Here is a 16,134-nt window from a genome sequence, read left to right as displayed (position 1 = left end):
TCAGAATAGATACATAAATCCTGGTATAGTCTCTCAATAGTATAACATATATATATATATTATTACATATATATTAATTTATATATATATATTTAAAAGATTTTATTTATTTATTTATTCATGAGAGACACACACACAGAGAGAGAGAGAGAGAGAGAGAGAGAGAGAGGCAGAGGCACAGGCAGAGGGAGAAGCAGGATCCATGCAAGGAGTCCGATGTGGGACTCGATCCCAGGACTCCAGGATCATGCCCTAGGCCTAAGGCAGACGCTCAATCACTGAGCCACCCAGGGATCCCCTATAAAATAATTAATAAAATGAGAGGCCTACAACAATACACAACAAGATGGATACACTTCACAAGCATATTTGAGCAAAAGAAGCTAGACACAAATGAGTACATATGATTCCATTTATATAAGGCTAAGAACAGGTCAAACTAATCTATGTGTTAGAAATCAGAACAGCATACACTCTGGAGGGTTGGTAGGTTGTCAGGGTGTGCCTGGAAAGGGATGGACGCTGGTTATATGAGAATGCTGTTTGTGAAAATTCATCAAGCTGTACATTTATGTGCACTCTAAAAAGCTTTAACATATACTTCCTCTATCCAAAAAGCAGAAATCAAATTACTACAACTTAAGAACATACCCAATATTTCACCTACAAAGAACACAGTTTGAAAGCCAGCAGTTGAATCCAAAAGGACTCTGAGTAGTCAGTGCAAAGGCCACAAAGTAACTTACTCTAATGCTCATTCTTTTTCAGAATATTTCACGACCACTTTTAATAATTTAAATTCAATTAACATATATTATTAGTTTCAGATCTAGAGTTCAGTAATTCACCAGCCTTATATAATACCCAATGCTCATTACACCACGTGCCCTCCTTAATGTCCATCACCCAGTTACCCCATCCCTCCACATCCCTCCCCTCCAGCAACTCTTAGTTTGTTTCCTATGATTAAGAGTCTCTTATGGTCTCTGATTTAATCATTTTATTTTCCCCTCTCTTCCCTTATGATCCTGTTTTGATTCCACGAGTGAGATCAATATAATTGTCTTTCTCAAACTGACTTATTTTGCTGAGCATAATACCCTCTAGTTTCAACCACAACCTTGCAAATGGCAAGATTTCAATTTTTGGACGGCACAGTAGTATTCCATTGTGCATATATACATAAACCACATCTTTATTCCTCTGTCAATGGACATCACTGCTATAAACATTGGGGTGCAGGGGCCCCTACGAATGACTACATTTGTATCTTTGGGGTAAATACCTAGTAGCACAATTGCTGGGTCCTAGGGTAGCCTATTTCCAACTTTTGAGACCTGCCATACTGTTTTACAGAGTAGCTACACCAGCTTGCATGCCCACCAATAGTGTAAAAGGGTTCCCCTTTTTCTGCATCCTCACCAAGAGCTATCATTTCCTGACTAATTTTGGCCATGCTGACTGGCATCAGGTGGTATCTCATTATGATTTTGATTTGTACTTCCCTGATGCTGAGTGATGCTGAGCATTTTTTCATGTATCTGTTGGCCATTTGTATGCCATCTCTGGTGAAATGTGTCTGTTCATTTCTCCTGCCCATTTCTTGATTGGATTATATTTCTTCTTTTGGTGTTGAGTTTGATAAGTTTTTTAAATAGATTTTGGATACTAGCCCTTTAACTGTTATGTCATTTGCAAATATCTTCTCCCACTGTGTTGGTTGTCTTTGGTTTTGTCAACTGTTTCCTTTGCTGTGCAAAAGCTTTTTATCTTAATGAAGTCCCAACAGTTCATTTTGCCTTTGCTTCTCTTGTCTTTAGGGATGTGTCTAGGAAGAAGTTCCTACACCAAGGTCACAAAGGTTACTGCCTGTGTTCTCCTGTAGGATTTTGATGGATTCCTATCTCACATATAGGTCTTTTATCCATTTTGTCTATTTTTGTGTATGGGGTGAGGAAATGGTCCAGTTTCATTCTTCTGCACGTGGCTGTTCAATTTTCCCAATGCCATGTGTTGAAGAGACAGTCTTTTTTCCATTGGCTATTCTTTTCTGTTTTGTCAAAGATTAGTTGACCATAAAGTTGAGGGTCCATTTCTGGGTTCTCTATTCTACTTGACTGACTTATGTGTCTGTTTTTATGCCAGTACCATACTGTCTTGATGATTACACCTTTATAACAGAGCTTGAAGTCTGAAATTGTGATGCCACCAGCTTTGGTTTTCTTTTTCAAAATTCCCTTGGCTATTCGGGGTCCTTTCTGGTTCCATACAAACTTTAGGATTATTTGTTCCAGTTCTGTGAAAAGAAGTTGATGGTATTCTGATAGGAATTGCATTGAATGTATAGATAGCTCTAGACAGCATAGACATTTTAATAACATTTGTTCTTCTAATCCATGAACATGAAACGTTTTTCCATTTTTTTGTGTGTGTCTTCAATTTCTTTAATAAGCGTTCTATAGTTTTCTGAGTATAGATCTTTTGCTTCTTTGATTAGATTTATCCCTAGGTATCTTATGGTTTTAGGCATAATAGTAAATGGAATTGACTCCTTAATTTATCTTCTGTCTCATTGGTAGGGTGTAGAAATGCAACTGATTTCTGTCCATTGATTTTATATCCTGCCACTTTGCTGAATTCCTGTGTAAGTTCTAGCAATTTTGGGGTGGAGTCCTCTGGGTTTTCCATATAGGATATCGTGTCATCTGCAAAGAGTCAAGAGTTTGACTTGTTAAATCAAATACCTTTTATTTCTTTTTGTTGTAGGATTGCTGAAACTAGGACTTCTAGTACCATGTTGAACAACAATGGTGAAAGTGGACATCCCTGCTGTGTTCCTAATCTTAGGGGAAAAGCCCTCAGTATTTCCTCATTGAGAATGCTATTCACTGTGGGCTTTTTCACATATGCCTTTTATGATATTGAGCTATATGTTCCCTCTATCCCTACACTGTAAAAAGTTTTAATCAAGAAAGGATGCTGTACTTTGTCAAATGCTTTTTCTGCATCTATTGAGAGGATCATATGGCTCTTGTCCATTCTTTTATGATTGATTTGCAGGTGTTGAGCCACCCTTGCAGCCCAGGAATAAATATCACTTGTTTGTGGTGAATAATCCTTTCACTGTACTACTGGATCCTGTTGGTTAGTATATTGGTGACAATTTTTGCATCCATGTTCATTCAGGATATTGAGCTGTAATTCTTTTTTGGTGGGGTCTTCCTCTGGTTTTGGAACCAAGGTCATGCTGGCCTCATAGGAAGAGTTTAGAAGTTTCCCTTCCATTTCTATTTTTTGAAACAGCCTCAGAAAAATAGGTTATTAGTTCTTTAAGTGTGTGGTAGAACTGCCCTGGGAAGCCATCTGGCCCTGGACTCTTGTTTGTTGGGAGATTTTCGATCACGGCTACAAATTCCTTGCTGGTTACGTGTCTGCTCAGGTTTTCTATTTCTTCCTGTTTCAGTTTTGATAGCGTATACATCTCTAGGAATGCATCCATGTCTTTCAGATTGCCTAATTTGTTGGCATATAGTTGCTCATAATACGTTATCATTGTATTTCTTTTTTTAAAGATTTATTTATTCATGAGAGACAGAGAGAGAGAGAAAGAGAGAGAGAGAGAGAAGCAGGCAGAGACGCAGGCAGAGGGAGAAGCAAGCTCCATGCAGGGAGCCCAATGTGGGACTCGATTCCAGGACACTGGGATCATGCCCTGGGCTGAAGGCGGCGCTAAACCGCTGGGTCACCGGACTGCCCAATTGTTTGTATTTCTTCCACGTTGGTTGTGATCTGTCCTCTTTCATTCATGATTTTATTTACTTGGGTCCTTTCTCTTTTCTTTGGATAAGTCTGGCCAGGGATTTATCAATCTTATCAATTCTTTCAAAGAACCAGCTCCTAGTTTCATTGATCTATTCTAAGGTTCTTTTGGTTTCTATTTCATTGATTTCTGCTCTAATCTTTATAAATTCTCTTCTGCTGGGCTTAGGCTTTATTCACTGTTCTTTCTCTAGCTCCTTTAGGTATAAGATTAGGTTGTATATTCGAGACCAAGATTCTTGTTTCTTGAGAAAGCTCATATTGCTATATACTTCCCTCTTAGGACTGGCTTTGCTGAATCCTACTAAAGTTTTTGAACAGTTGTGTTTTCATTTTCATTTGTTCCTATGAATTTTTAAAATTCTTTATTTTCCTGCTTGACCCATTCATTCTTTAGTACAATGCTCTTTAGTTTCAGGACCACTCTTACAGTCTATTTACATTTACATGGTTTGACTTCCTGGTTTCCACCAAGAGAGTAACAACCAGAAAAACAGAAAGAGATGTTACTGTTGCTTGATTATAGCAAAAAATGATAGCTGGCAGAAAATGAGAATAAAAGTCTCAAAAATCAAAAACCAAAAGGAAGAAAAAGTACAGGGCTAAGCCACTCAACAAATTCTACCTAGTGAGTATGTACTACGCACTTAGGAAAAAGGTGCAATTGTGAGGTGCCTGGGTGGCTCAGCCAGTTAAGTGTTTGACTCTTGATTGCAGCTCAGGTCATGATCTCAGTGCTGTGAGATCAAGCCTTATGTCAGGCTTCCCCCATGGGGAGTCTGCTCAAAATTCTCTCTCTCCTCCTCCTACCCTGTGTGAACACGTGCTGGCTCTCTCTCATTAATAAATCTTTTTTAAAAAAAGTGTGATTGTAATGGTTTCTTATTGCAGTGTATGCAAAGATCTTAAAAAAGATCTCTGCCATTAAGCCACTTTTAGAACTTTTGCAATTACAGAAATCTGGACATGTACTATTCCAATACAATAGCCACTAACCATGTATGAAATGTGGCTCATGTGACTGTGGAACTGAATTTTTAACTTTATTTAACTTAAATAATTTACATTTAAGTTTAAACAGCCATTATGTGGTTAGAGGCTACCATATCGAACACCAAAAGTCTAGGTGGGAAGTACATTTGTATTCCAATACAAATATAATATAGCATATGGATGTCATCACCACAATTAAAGATATGAACAGGCTAAAATATATTTAGCACCTGTCAATGATGCTGGGAAGCATGCAATATATTTTAAAAACAATTTGCATAAAGCATATTCTTGTTACTGAAAGCAGTAAATAATCCATTCTAAGGAAGAAACTGACTCTACACAAATCCATTCCCTGAGAGTTCTAACAAGTATGCTGAAGTAGCACTTTTTCTAATTCTTCTCAGGCCTCATGGTTCACTTTGAACAATTAGGAGCTAAAAAGCAGCAGCTGAAAATACTAAAGAGTAGTTATACTTACAAATGAATGATAAAAGTCAATGTTATCAAAACCTGGACAGGTACTTATAGGAACTGAAATTTACATTTGGAGGTTATCTTAATCAAAATAAAAATCACAACATGAAAGAAATACTTTCATAAACACTAGAAAAAACCAGCTACAATAAGCAAGATAAAATCTCCTAGATATTTTTTACTCAGAAGGCAAAAATGAGAACCTTACTACAGAAACTGCATAGTGAAGGGGTATTCATCCCCATTATATAAAAAGAAATTAACACTCATGATTAGAAGCTGGATTTGGAATCACCAACTATATAGAAATTCTTAAGGTGGTGTCATTCAACTACTGTAGGGAGTTTCAGTGGCTTCTGAAATTAATTTAGTTGGTCATACAGAACAAATGTCAAAATAAGAAAATATATCAGAAAAGATAAAATATAAAAAATTCGTGACTTAATAAACATTTCATTGTTTTTCATAAAATGAAGTAGTACGTACCAGCTGCAACGGAAAATAAATTTCTTACTTTGATCTGTCAGAAAAACAAAGTTTGAAAAACAGTCCTACGAGAGATACTATTCACTGTTTTGTCCAGTCAACCTTCAGGTAATAAACACAATTAAACTTCTGGCTTAAAAAAAAAAAACAAACTTCTGGCTTTTCTCTCACCTTCTGATACTGGATCATTAGAAAGTTTTACCAGATTTAGCATGGCTTTTTCTTTGTGCACAGACCTCACTGTTCTATACTGGTTGCTTTCCAGTGAAGCATCCATCTCTTCTCCTGGGATTAAAAATGCAATAGTATTTATACTAGGTTTGGGTCATTTCACATGAACCACTCTCTTAAATTTTGGCCTGGGGACAGAAGGACAGCAGAGTAGAAGGAAAGAAGAGTTTGGGTGGAGTCAGGGTAAGCCATTCTCCCAACTCCACTGGTCATTTATATACTTCCAGCTGAGGACTACAGAACTGCTACCTTAATGCAACACAAAAAGGAAACAGCAGGGGATCTCTGGGTGGCTCAGCAGTTTAGCACCTGCCTTCAGCCCAGGGTGTGATCCTGGAGCCCCAGGATCGACTCCTGCGTCAGGCTCCCTGCATGGAGCCTGCTTCTCCCTCTGCCTGTGTCTCTGCCTCTCTCTGTCTCTCATGAATAAATAAATAATATCTTAAAAAAAAAAAAAAAGGAAACAGCAAAGCTACTTTCAGAACACAGCATATCATCAAAGTACACATCTGATAAGGTGATACAAAGATACTCTTACCCACTTTCTAGCTAGTATGTGAATTATTTCTCTTAGGTTTTCTAACCATGGAGATGTTTCCATAAAATGCACTCAGTGTAATGTGTAACTCTCTTCTTTAATACTGCACCACCAATGCCTTCACACAGAAAAGGTAGGTAAGTCCCTCTGAATGACTTTCTGTCTACACCATCATCTCCTCTGGCTCGCAATTTAATGTCAACACTCTCACTTTTGTACTATTTTTAAAAACAGCAGGGATGTTAAATAAGACTAAAAATTGAGTTCAATCCAAGTATCACTGATGATTCATTTCATCTACACACATAAAGCCTTATGTTATATGTATATACTTTGGGGATCAAAATGATGGGACAAGACTCGGGAATGTTATATAATAAAAATAAACCCTAAATTCTTCAGTTATAAAAAAGGCACTTTTGGAGTGGGGTGAGGGAGATCTTCTATGTCTGAAAAGGGCCAGTTTTCCTACCGGGGACTTGACACAGATATGTGGAAATTATTTTGCAGTAGATTCTTAGAGTTCAAACTTTACTTGCTAAAACATTCTCATATGTTCTACCAAAATAACTCAAGGAGCATGTTTTACTGACTGACCCTATGATGTAATTTATAACATATTTAGCAATTTGAAATGAAATTCTAATGGTATCTTAAAGGAAATTAAGGATGCCCGAGTGGTTCAGTGGTTGAGCATCTGCTTCGACTCAGGACATGATCCCGGGGTTCCAGGACTGAGTCCCTCACTGGGCTCCCTGCAGGGAGCCTGCTTCTCCCTCTGCCTGTGTCTCTGCCTCTTTCTGTGTCTCTCATGAATAAATAAATATGTCTTTTAAAAAATAAATAAAAGGAAACTAAAACCTATCAGTATATAGTACCTTCTTAGAAAAGGTCTGTATATCAGGAAAATGATGTTGAAAGAAACTGAAGTCTATTCCAAAAGAAGCAAAACTTCTGACAACCTGTCACCTAATTTTATAAATATATCCAAATACCAACTTATGTATTTATTTATTTCTTAGGGAAAGAAAATTTGTTGCATGACCTTAGGCAACAAGCTTTCTGTGCTCCTTTTCTTTAGCCGTAAAGTGAGGAGGTTGACAAGATAGTTTCTAAAACTGAATGACTCACCATGAAATAAGTCTAACTGCCACTAAGCTATCTATAGCTTCTACAGTGTAGATCAAACCCAACAACAGTATTTTAATTACATAGCCTTTTTTAGTCATTTAAATTAATGTGTTTAATATCACTCTGATGCTAAGCAATGAAAAGGATACTGGTACCTACCTACCTTTTAGAAAAGACAAAAGTTCCTTAAAAGTGAGGATTCTTAAAAATTAGCAGGCACATTAATAAAACTAATGGGTCAGATCTCACCCAAAACTTATGTTTTAGGCTTCTCTTAAAAATTTATTTAAGTAATCTAGACACCCCACGTGGGGCTTGAACTCAGGACCCCAAGATCAAGAGTTGCATGCTCTTCCAATGGAGCCAGCCAGGAGACCCCAAAACTTATGTTTTATTTTTTTAAAAGACTTTATTTATTTATGACACACACACACACACACACACACACACACACACACACGCGCAGAGACACAGGCAGAGGGAGAAGCAGGTTCCATGCAGGGAGCCTGATCTGGGACTCGGTCCCAGGTCTCCAGGATCACGCCCTGGGCTGAAGGTGGCGCTAAACCACTGAGCCATCTGGGCTGCCCAAAACTTATGTTTTAAACAGCAGTAAAGTATAGGGTTAGGTACCTGGACAAGTAGCCAGTGAATGAGCAAGCAAATAGAAATGCTACCTAATATGCTTAGAGGCCTATTTTAAATTGTATTGCCACTATAAAAGTGGTTCTTAATGGGTGATACAGTAATGCAGATGTTAATAATAAAGGCATCTGCTAACATTTATGGAGTCTTTCTAGACCATATGCTAAATGCTTTATTACGGAATATCATTTAAATCCTTGGGATAACCAATGAGGTAGACAGCACTATTTTAATAAATTTAAGAGTGAGGTCTTCAGTAAGGTGGCAGGGGGCCAGAAAAAAAATTAACATGCTCAATTTTTTCCCAAAATATTTTATATATAATATCTAATATAGTTTTTGATAAAAACGGAAGGGGGCACTACTATTATCCTCACTTTTCATATAAAAAGAATAAAACTAAAAAAGTTCAAAGATTTACCCAAGGAAACACAATGACGGAGCTAACACTAGGATCCAGTGATTCCCAAGAGTAGCCTCTGGTGGTCTACTCCAAAGTCTCTCAATATATTTATGTTTACCAGATGACAAGGCTCCTTACTGCTGAGAATGTGTTGGAATGCTCTCTCACAGGTGCTTAAAACAAAATCAATCCTTAGCGTTATTCTCTTAATGCTACAGTAAATTTATTTGCAATGCCAAGACGGACATGCACAATCTTTCAGAGTAACAACTTTGGTTCTGCATGCTGTTTAGGGAAAAAAAAAGTCATCTTACTTATCACATCTCTGAAGGCAATCTAGAGTAATATTCTGAAGTATGTATCAAACCTTTACAGATAAATATTTTCTAGTTTAGATTAACCAGCATTAATGAATCAAACTAATATAATGCTCTCCAGCACAGTATTAAAGCCTGCAAAATAAATATACTGAAATTAATGGTTATTCTAAGGTTAATTCTTTTTTTTCTAAGTTCTATTCTTATGAAAATTTCAGTGGTATTAAAAAAATCCTGTCAGTATCTGACCCAGAAAAAGTACAGCCAGTGCTGTGTGCTCTACTACTTACTGACCAGAACAAAAACTGTAATTCCAAATAAGGTATTGGAGGATGATAGTCCATACCTTAAAACACTTCATAACAAAATATGAAAGTGTGTATAAACCGTGTAATGCTGATTTGTTCAAGCTCTGTTCATATCAGGAAAAGTTTATGTTCAATATTTACAATTCCTAAAAGTGTGTATGGTTCACATGCATTGTATTTTATGGCATTTATGACTGAAATAATCTGATTCCTACATTTGAAAGGACTTTCAAAGAATGTTTATTAAACAACTTCATAGTCTTAAAATTTTATTTATTTATTTTTTAAATCTAGTATTTTATTTTATTTTAATTTTATGATAGTCACAGAGAGAGAGAGAGAGAGGCAGAGACATAGGCAGAGGGAGAAGCAGGCTCCATGCACTGGGAGCCTGATGTGGGATTCGATCCTGGGTCTCCAGGATCGCGCCCTGGGCCAAAGGCAGGCGCCAAACTGCTGCGCCACCCAGGGATCCCAAAATTTTATTTTTTAATTAATCTCTACACCCAATGTGGGACTCAAACCCACAATGCAGGATCAAGAGTTGCATGCAACTGAGGCATCCAGGCACCCCTACTCATAGTCTTTTAGTAAGAGACAGTTGTGGGAGATCATAACCCTTAAGTGGGTATTTATACAGCTTTTTTTTTTATTATAACTTTATACTTGAGAAACATGAAATAACCTATTTTCATTTTTTACCCACTGTTTTCACAGTGAGTGAGAAGAGGCCAGTAGTGAGACGTTTGTTTTTCAAATAGGGACACAAATTTAAAAAGTTGGAGAATGGGATGCCTGGGTGGTTCCAGTGGTTGAGTGTCTACCTTTGGCTCAGGGCCCGATCTGGGTCCTAGGATCAAGTACCGCATTGGGCTCCCCACAGGGAGCCTGCTTCTCCCTCTGACTATGTCTCTGCCTCTCTGTGTTTCTCGTGAATAAATAAAATAAAATCTTAAAAAAAAAAAAAAAGTTAGAGAAACACTATGTTAGTGGAAAAAAACTATGACTAACAAATATTAGGAATTCCCTTTATCAAAATAAGTACCAAATTGAAATCCTGCAGGATTTCATCCGGAATAGTGAGGCACTTAAAAAGAACAGATCCATGTAACAGTAGATGTGTCTAGGTATTCCACTTTCTATGGAAATAATTGTCACTTTCTCCTCTAAGAAGAGTATTTAATGTTTCCCAGTCTGTAATAAAATGGCTCAGGAGATAGAGGCCTGTTACTACGCAGAGACATACTTCATCTCAATGGCATTTCCTTTAAAACATCCATTACCTCAAAATCCCTCCTGAAGGAAATGACAAGGAATAGTGAACATGACATTTTCCATGCCCTCATTGTGGAGTGAACACTGGTTCCAGAATGTCCTCAGATAACCCCCCATCTCAAAGAATATTAAGTACAGAATGCAATTAATCTGAATATTTAAATTTAGAAACAAATCTTATAATGGGTATCAATGAGGGAACTCCAAAAATGGCCTTGTGTGGTTCACTTGGTAATTAAGGGAGAATCTAGGCAAGAATTCTGTATTCTTTTTTTTTTTAAGATTTTATTTATTTATTCATAAGAGATGCACAGAGAGACAGGCAGAGGGAGAAGCAGGTTCCATGCAGGGAGCCTGATGTGGGACTTGATCCCAAGACTCCAGGATCACACCCTGAGCCGAAGGCAGACGTCCAACCGCTGAGCCACCCAGGTGTCCCAAGAATTCTGTATTCAACATATTTCAACTGCAGTAACTCATAGTAACTTCTAACAATACTAAGAAGGCCTGGCTAACATTTTTGCTGCCTAATGTTAAGATTAGAGAGTGGGAATAAAAGTGGTACTCCTGGGATCCCTGGGTGGCGCAGCGGTTTGGCGCTTGTCTTTGGCCCAGGGCGCGATCCTGGAGACCCGGGATCGAATCCCACATCAGGCTCCTGGTGCATGGAGCCTGCCTCTCCCTCTGCCTGTGTCTCTGCCTCTCTCTCTCTCTCTCTGTGACTATCATAAATAAATAAAAATTTAAAAAAAAAATAGAAAAAAAAAAAAAAAAGAAAAAAAAAAAAGTGGTACTCCTGATGAACATGAATTGGATTTAATGCATGAGGGAATCTGAAATATAATGCTATTTTTAAAAGAAGGATTCTGAACTGAAAAATTTCCAATAGAATTCAACCTTTTAAAATTATCTTTTAACTATTTTTTTGTGAATATACAAATATTTCATGGCCACGGTGGAAATTTCTACCAATAACCCTTTTAGTATCCTGGCTTATTACCTTTCCATTTTATTTTCCTGGGCACCTACACAGAGGGGCATACTTAAAGCCACAGAGTGTTCTGAAATTCTACTTTCATGAATGCATAGCATTCCACTCTGTGGTTAGGCCCTGATTTATTTAACAGTGCTTAGGGTACTGGGTATCTAGGTTGTAAGCCAACATCCTAAGATAACTTCAGACCATACTGTACTTGAATATGTCATGTCATTCAAAATTTCTGTGAAACATGGTGAGGCGCAAGGTTAGGCATAGGAAAAAAAAAAAGACTAGGAAAAAGACTTCAGTAGTATTTACCTTTAGATGACAGATTTACAAAAAAAAAAAAATAGATGGCAGAATTACAAGTAGTTTAGATTCTTTGTTATACTTTTTAAAACTTATCTAAAAGATTTGTAATGAGGATGCCTGAGTGGCTTAATCTGTTAGGCATCTGCCTTCAGCTCAGGTCACGATCCAAGGGTTCCTAGGATCAAGCCCCACATCAGGCTCCCTGCTAAGCCTCCTTCCCCTGCTTCTCCTCCCCCCTGCTTGTGCTCTATCTCTCTGTCAAATAAACAAAATCTTTTAAAAAAATAAATAAAAGATCTGTAATGAACACCCATTGATAATCAGAACACAATGCAGTAGTCTACTAAAATGAAGAAAGATCAACAAATGAAGATCTGTGTAAGTAAGCAACATTAAGATTCAATAATTTGGGGAAATGTACATTTTAAGTAAAAACAAAGGTTGGATTTGAGGTTGTGAACATGTACTGGTGACAGCAAAGACTAGAAAAACTATATGTCCATCACCAGGAGGTGCTGTTTAACTAACCCGTGGTACAACAAACTACTATGAAGCTAAGTGAAACCAAGAGGCAGATCTCTGCTGCTACGGAAAGACTCCCAAGATGGATTATCAAAGAAGGCGGATTATCAAAGAAGGCGGATTATCAAAGAAGGCGGAGGGGAGCAACAGTATGTATCTTATGATTCCAATAGTTACAAAAGGAAACAGAGTGAAGGGGGCAGAATTCTTCTGCCTGCATAAAACGTTTTTGAAAAGATACTTAAACTATAGTGGTTACTTCTAAGGTAGGAATGGGGAATTGGATAAACAGTACGATCACAACCTGAAAATGTTCATTTATACATAAATACATAATACATAAGAAGGAAAGTATACTGCCCACAGCAGAAAATCTGACAGTAGGGCAGCCCGGGGGGCTCAGCGGTTTAGCACCATCTTCAGTCCAGGGTGTGATCCTGGGGCCCCGGGATCGAGTCCCGCATCGGGCTCCTGCATGGAGCGTGCTTCTCCCTCTGCCTGTGTCTCTGCCTCTCTCTCTCTCTGTCTCTCATGAATAAATAAATAAATCTTAAAAAAAAAAAAAAAGAAAGAAAGAAAATCTGACAGTACTTGAAGGATGTTCCCTAAAAAAATTTAAAAGCAGAATCTACCAATGGATATGGCAAATAGAAAAAAAAAGTAAATCCAATTGATTTGAATTAAAAGGACTTTTTAATAACAACAATAAAACAGCTAGATATGGCTGTCACTATAACTGTTATTTTAAAACCCAGTCGAACAAGTTTTTATTATTAACAAGGAAATGGCCGGAGAATTGATTATTAAAGAAAACACACTTCTAATGAAATCATTCTAGAACTTGTTAACAAGAGTGATTTTATGCCAAGGTCATCTTACCATATTTATTCTAGTTTACAAGCTCAGTAATCCAGAATAGGAATTTATCACTGTATATTTGGGCCATAATAAATGAAAGGAAGATTTTTTTAATGTTCAGATTTAATACAGTACTTTCCCCCCTAAAAACAAAGATAACTGGAAACCGATTACAGAATCAGGGACAGTGGGTTAGGAACTCAAAAACATTAAAAAAAAATTCTCCTCAGTTAGAGGGTCATTACTATTTTAAAGTTCCTTTTAATAAAACCCGAGTAAGATTTCATCTTTTGCAACATTTATGCTCCAGATGCAGACTGGAAACTAAGGTTGTCCCTAGTGTTACTGAAAATCAGATTCATAGATTAATAACACACTGCACTACTGAATACGTAGGAGTGATTTACTGAGGCGCACCTATGTAAAAGAAAATACACTTCAACTCACTTTACATGAACACAGTCATTACCAGAAGCCACTCAACTGCAATCCCTTTGATGTGTACGTCTTTCTAACAGACCTTTAAAACCCAATAATGCTATTTTACTGAGTGTATGTGTCATTAAAATATCATGAACCCCCAAGGATTCATGGCCACAATCAGTCACTGGGGGAAAAAAAATACCAGACATCGCACCCCAGGGCAGGATACCGAAAATTAAACCCGGCAAGAGAAAAGCACTGCCACCAACTTTCGCTTTACATCTGGATCTGGAATTTCTCCTTCAATTTCTCCCACCAGTGTGGCTCTTGGGGTCAGCTTAGCTAAAAGGAATGCAGTTTGCTTATTTTCTGGGAAAATCGTCCTTTCCTACCGAAAGCGTGGCTTCAAGAGAGATTTTTTTAGTAGAGTGGAGAGGCAACAAGACATGATAATCCTTTAGATCAGAAAGGTGATCCCTCACAGTGCGATCACACACATATCTAGGTAATTCACCTCACGAATGTTGTCTCACCTAAAACGTGGGCTCTAAGGCAGAAAATGACTGTACGCACCAGAAAGTACACTTTCTCACTTCCAGCGAAAATGTTCTTGCTTGTGAGTAGCTAATACTTAATGACACTCTATTACGTCCTGAAGCGGTGCTACAGATTAGGGCCGCTTTGCCGCCAATCCATCTCCTCACCACTGGTGCAGGTGTCACAGCACATAACCATCAGCGCTACTTTTAAAGACCCACATGCTCTGCAACAACTTAGGTTGCTCATAAAAGCAGGGGCTTACCTGATGCCTTTTTTTTTTTTTTTTTTTTTTTGAGATACTAGGTTTCTCCATCCTGGTGACTGAGGCTGCTTTCCTTTATTTACTTAGACTTTTCTTTTCTTTCTTTAAAAAAAAAAAGTTCCTCTCCCATTACCTGTTACCACTGTGGATCTAGACCTTAATCTCCAGCACACTCTGAGCAGTCTTAGAACAGAACGGAAGTTCTCTGCGCCAGGAAATGTGGAAAAGGAGGCTTAGTAAGGTCAGGAGCGACCCGGGGGGCGGGGGGGGGGAGGCCGGTAAAATCAAGAAAATTTAAGTCCGTCGAACCTACTTCTGGGCCATTTCATTCTGTTTGCCTAACTGGGCTTTTCCGGACATCCAGCCAGCGCCGAGGTGAGTTAACACCTGCCGTCGCACCTCCTGCGTCTCGCCCTGCCAGTTCCAGGTTTCATTTTTTTTTTTTTCCTCAGAAAATTCAAGTGCTACCTTCACCATCACCTCTTCTGCAGACTTTGCCCCCACACCTTTCCTAACTTTGTAAGAGAAGAATCAAGGGAGAGGGGACAGAAAAGGCCGCCCCCCGGCAGGTCGCCGGCTGCCGCTCAGGCTTCATCCACCCCGTCCCCCCAGGGCGGCGGACCCCGGGCCCGGAGCGCTCCGGGGAGGCGTGAGGCCAGCGACCTCCCGACCCCGCCTCGGCCAAGGCAGCGCCCGCGGCCGCCGCCGCTTTCCGGGGTCGGGCCTGGCCGCCCCGGGAACGGGCCCGTCGGGGCCTCTGCCTCCCCGCGGCCGGGCCCCGCCTCCAGCGCGCCGTCGGAGCCCTTACCCGCAGGACATGGTAGCCTTCCGTGCCCCCACCAGGGATCTCGACGCTCTGCGAGGACCCCATGGCGGCGGGCGCGCAGTGTGGCCGGGCCGGGATCCGCGCTGCTCCCCGCCCCCCGCGCACCGCCCGCTCCGCTCCTCCGCGTAGCACTTGGGACGTGGCACTCGCCGCCGCCGGAGAGCCGGGCCGCACTGCCCGCCGGGAGAGCGTCGCCGCGGCACACGGCCGCTGCGACGCCGCCGACAGCGCCCCCTGCCGCAAACCACCGGAAGGGGCCTGAGCACGCGCAAGCGGGGAGGAGCTTCCTGGTGCTCGCGAGAAATCAGAAACACAGTTTCCCCAGCCGCGGCCCCTTGCTACGGATCCCCGGGGCGGACAAGCTTTGCCCAGACGCGTTGCCGCTCGTCTGAACGAACGATTGTTTTGTCGTAGCTCCCCCTGGTGGCCGGAGGCAGGAAAGGGCGGCTCCTGGAAGGTGGGTCCGAACAGCTCTCCCCGCCCCCTTTATGGGTCCTGTCGCAGGTTGCAGAGAGGGTGATGGTCCCTCTCCGGCGGGCTGAATACCGCATCCGCTCAGCTCAGTTTTCTAAAGAAAAATGTTCTGGCTGTGCCTTCCTAATTATGAGAACAAGATCAGAAGATTGGTCGCAACCTGTGCGATGTCAGAGTGGGGAGCGCAGCTGGATGTCCTTGGGGTCCTACCTCCTTTAGGCAGCCAGGTCGTGTGCACCCTCTTCCTATTCCGTTTCTCCTTTTGCCCTTTCCCTCCAAAATCTCCAATTATTGCCATTGCCCAGGGGTCAATTT

At 40.0% G+C, this 16,134-nt stretch overlaps 1 protein-coding gene across 1 annotated transcript in view; it reads right to left on the bottom strand.

The window, feature by feature from the left end:
• Positions 1-15,539, bottom strand: part of GORASP2 (golgi reassembly stacking protein 2) — a 39,132-nt gene extending 23,593 nt beyond the window's left edge. The window contains exon 1 of the mRNA XM_041722264.1: positions 15,328-15,539. Coding sequence (XP_041578198.1) covers positions 15,328-15,390 — 63 coding nt within the window. The 5' untranslated portion in view covers positions 15,391-15,539. The remainder of the gene's footprint in view (positions 1-15,327) is intronic.
• Positions 15,540-16,134: the final 595 nt, after the last annotated feature.

Source organism: Vulpes lagopus, chromosome 11 (assembly GCF_018345385.1).
Source record: "Vulpes lagopus strain Blue_001 chromosome 11, ASM1834538v1, whole genome shotgun sequence".
NCBI classification, from domain to species: Eukaryota; Metazoa; Chordata; class Mammalia; order Carnivora; family Canidae; genus Vulpes; species Vulpes lagopus.
The sequence above is the reverse complement of the archived record's forward strand: the minus strand, read 5'-3'. Positions and strand labels throughout refer to the sequence as shown.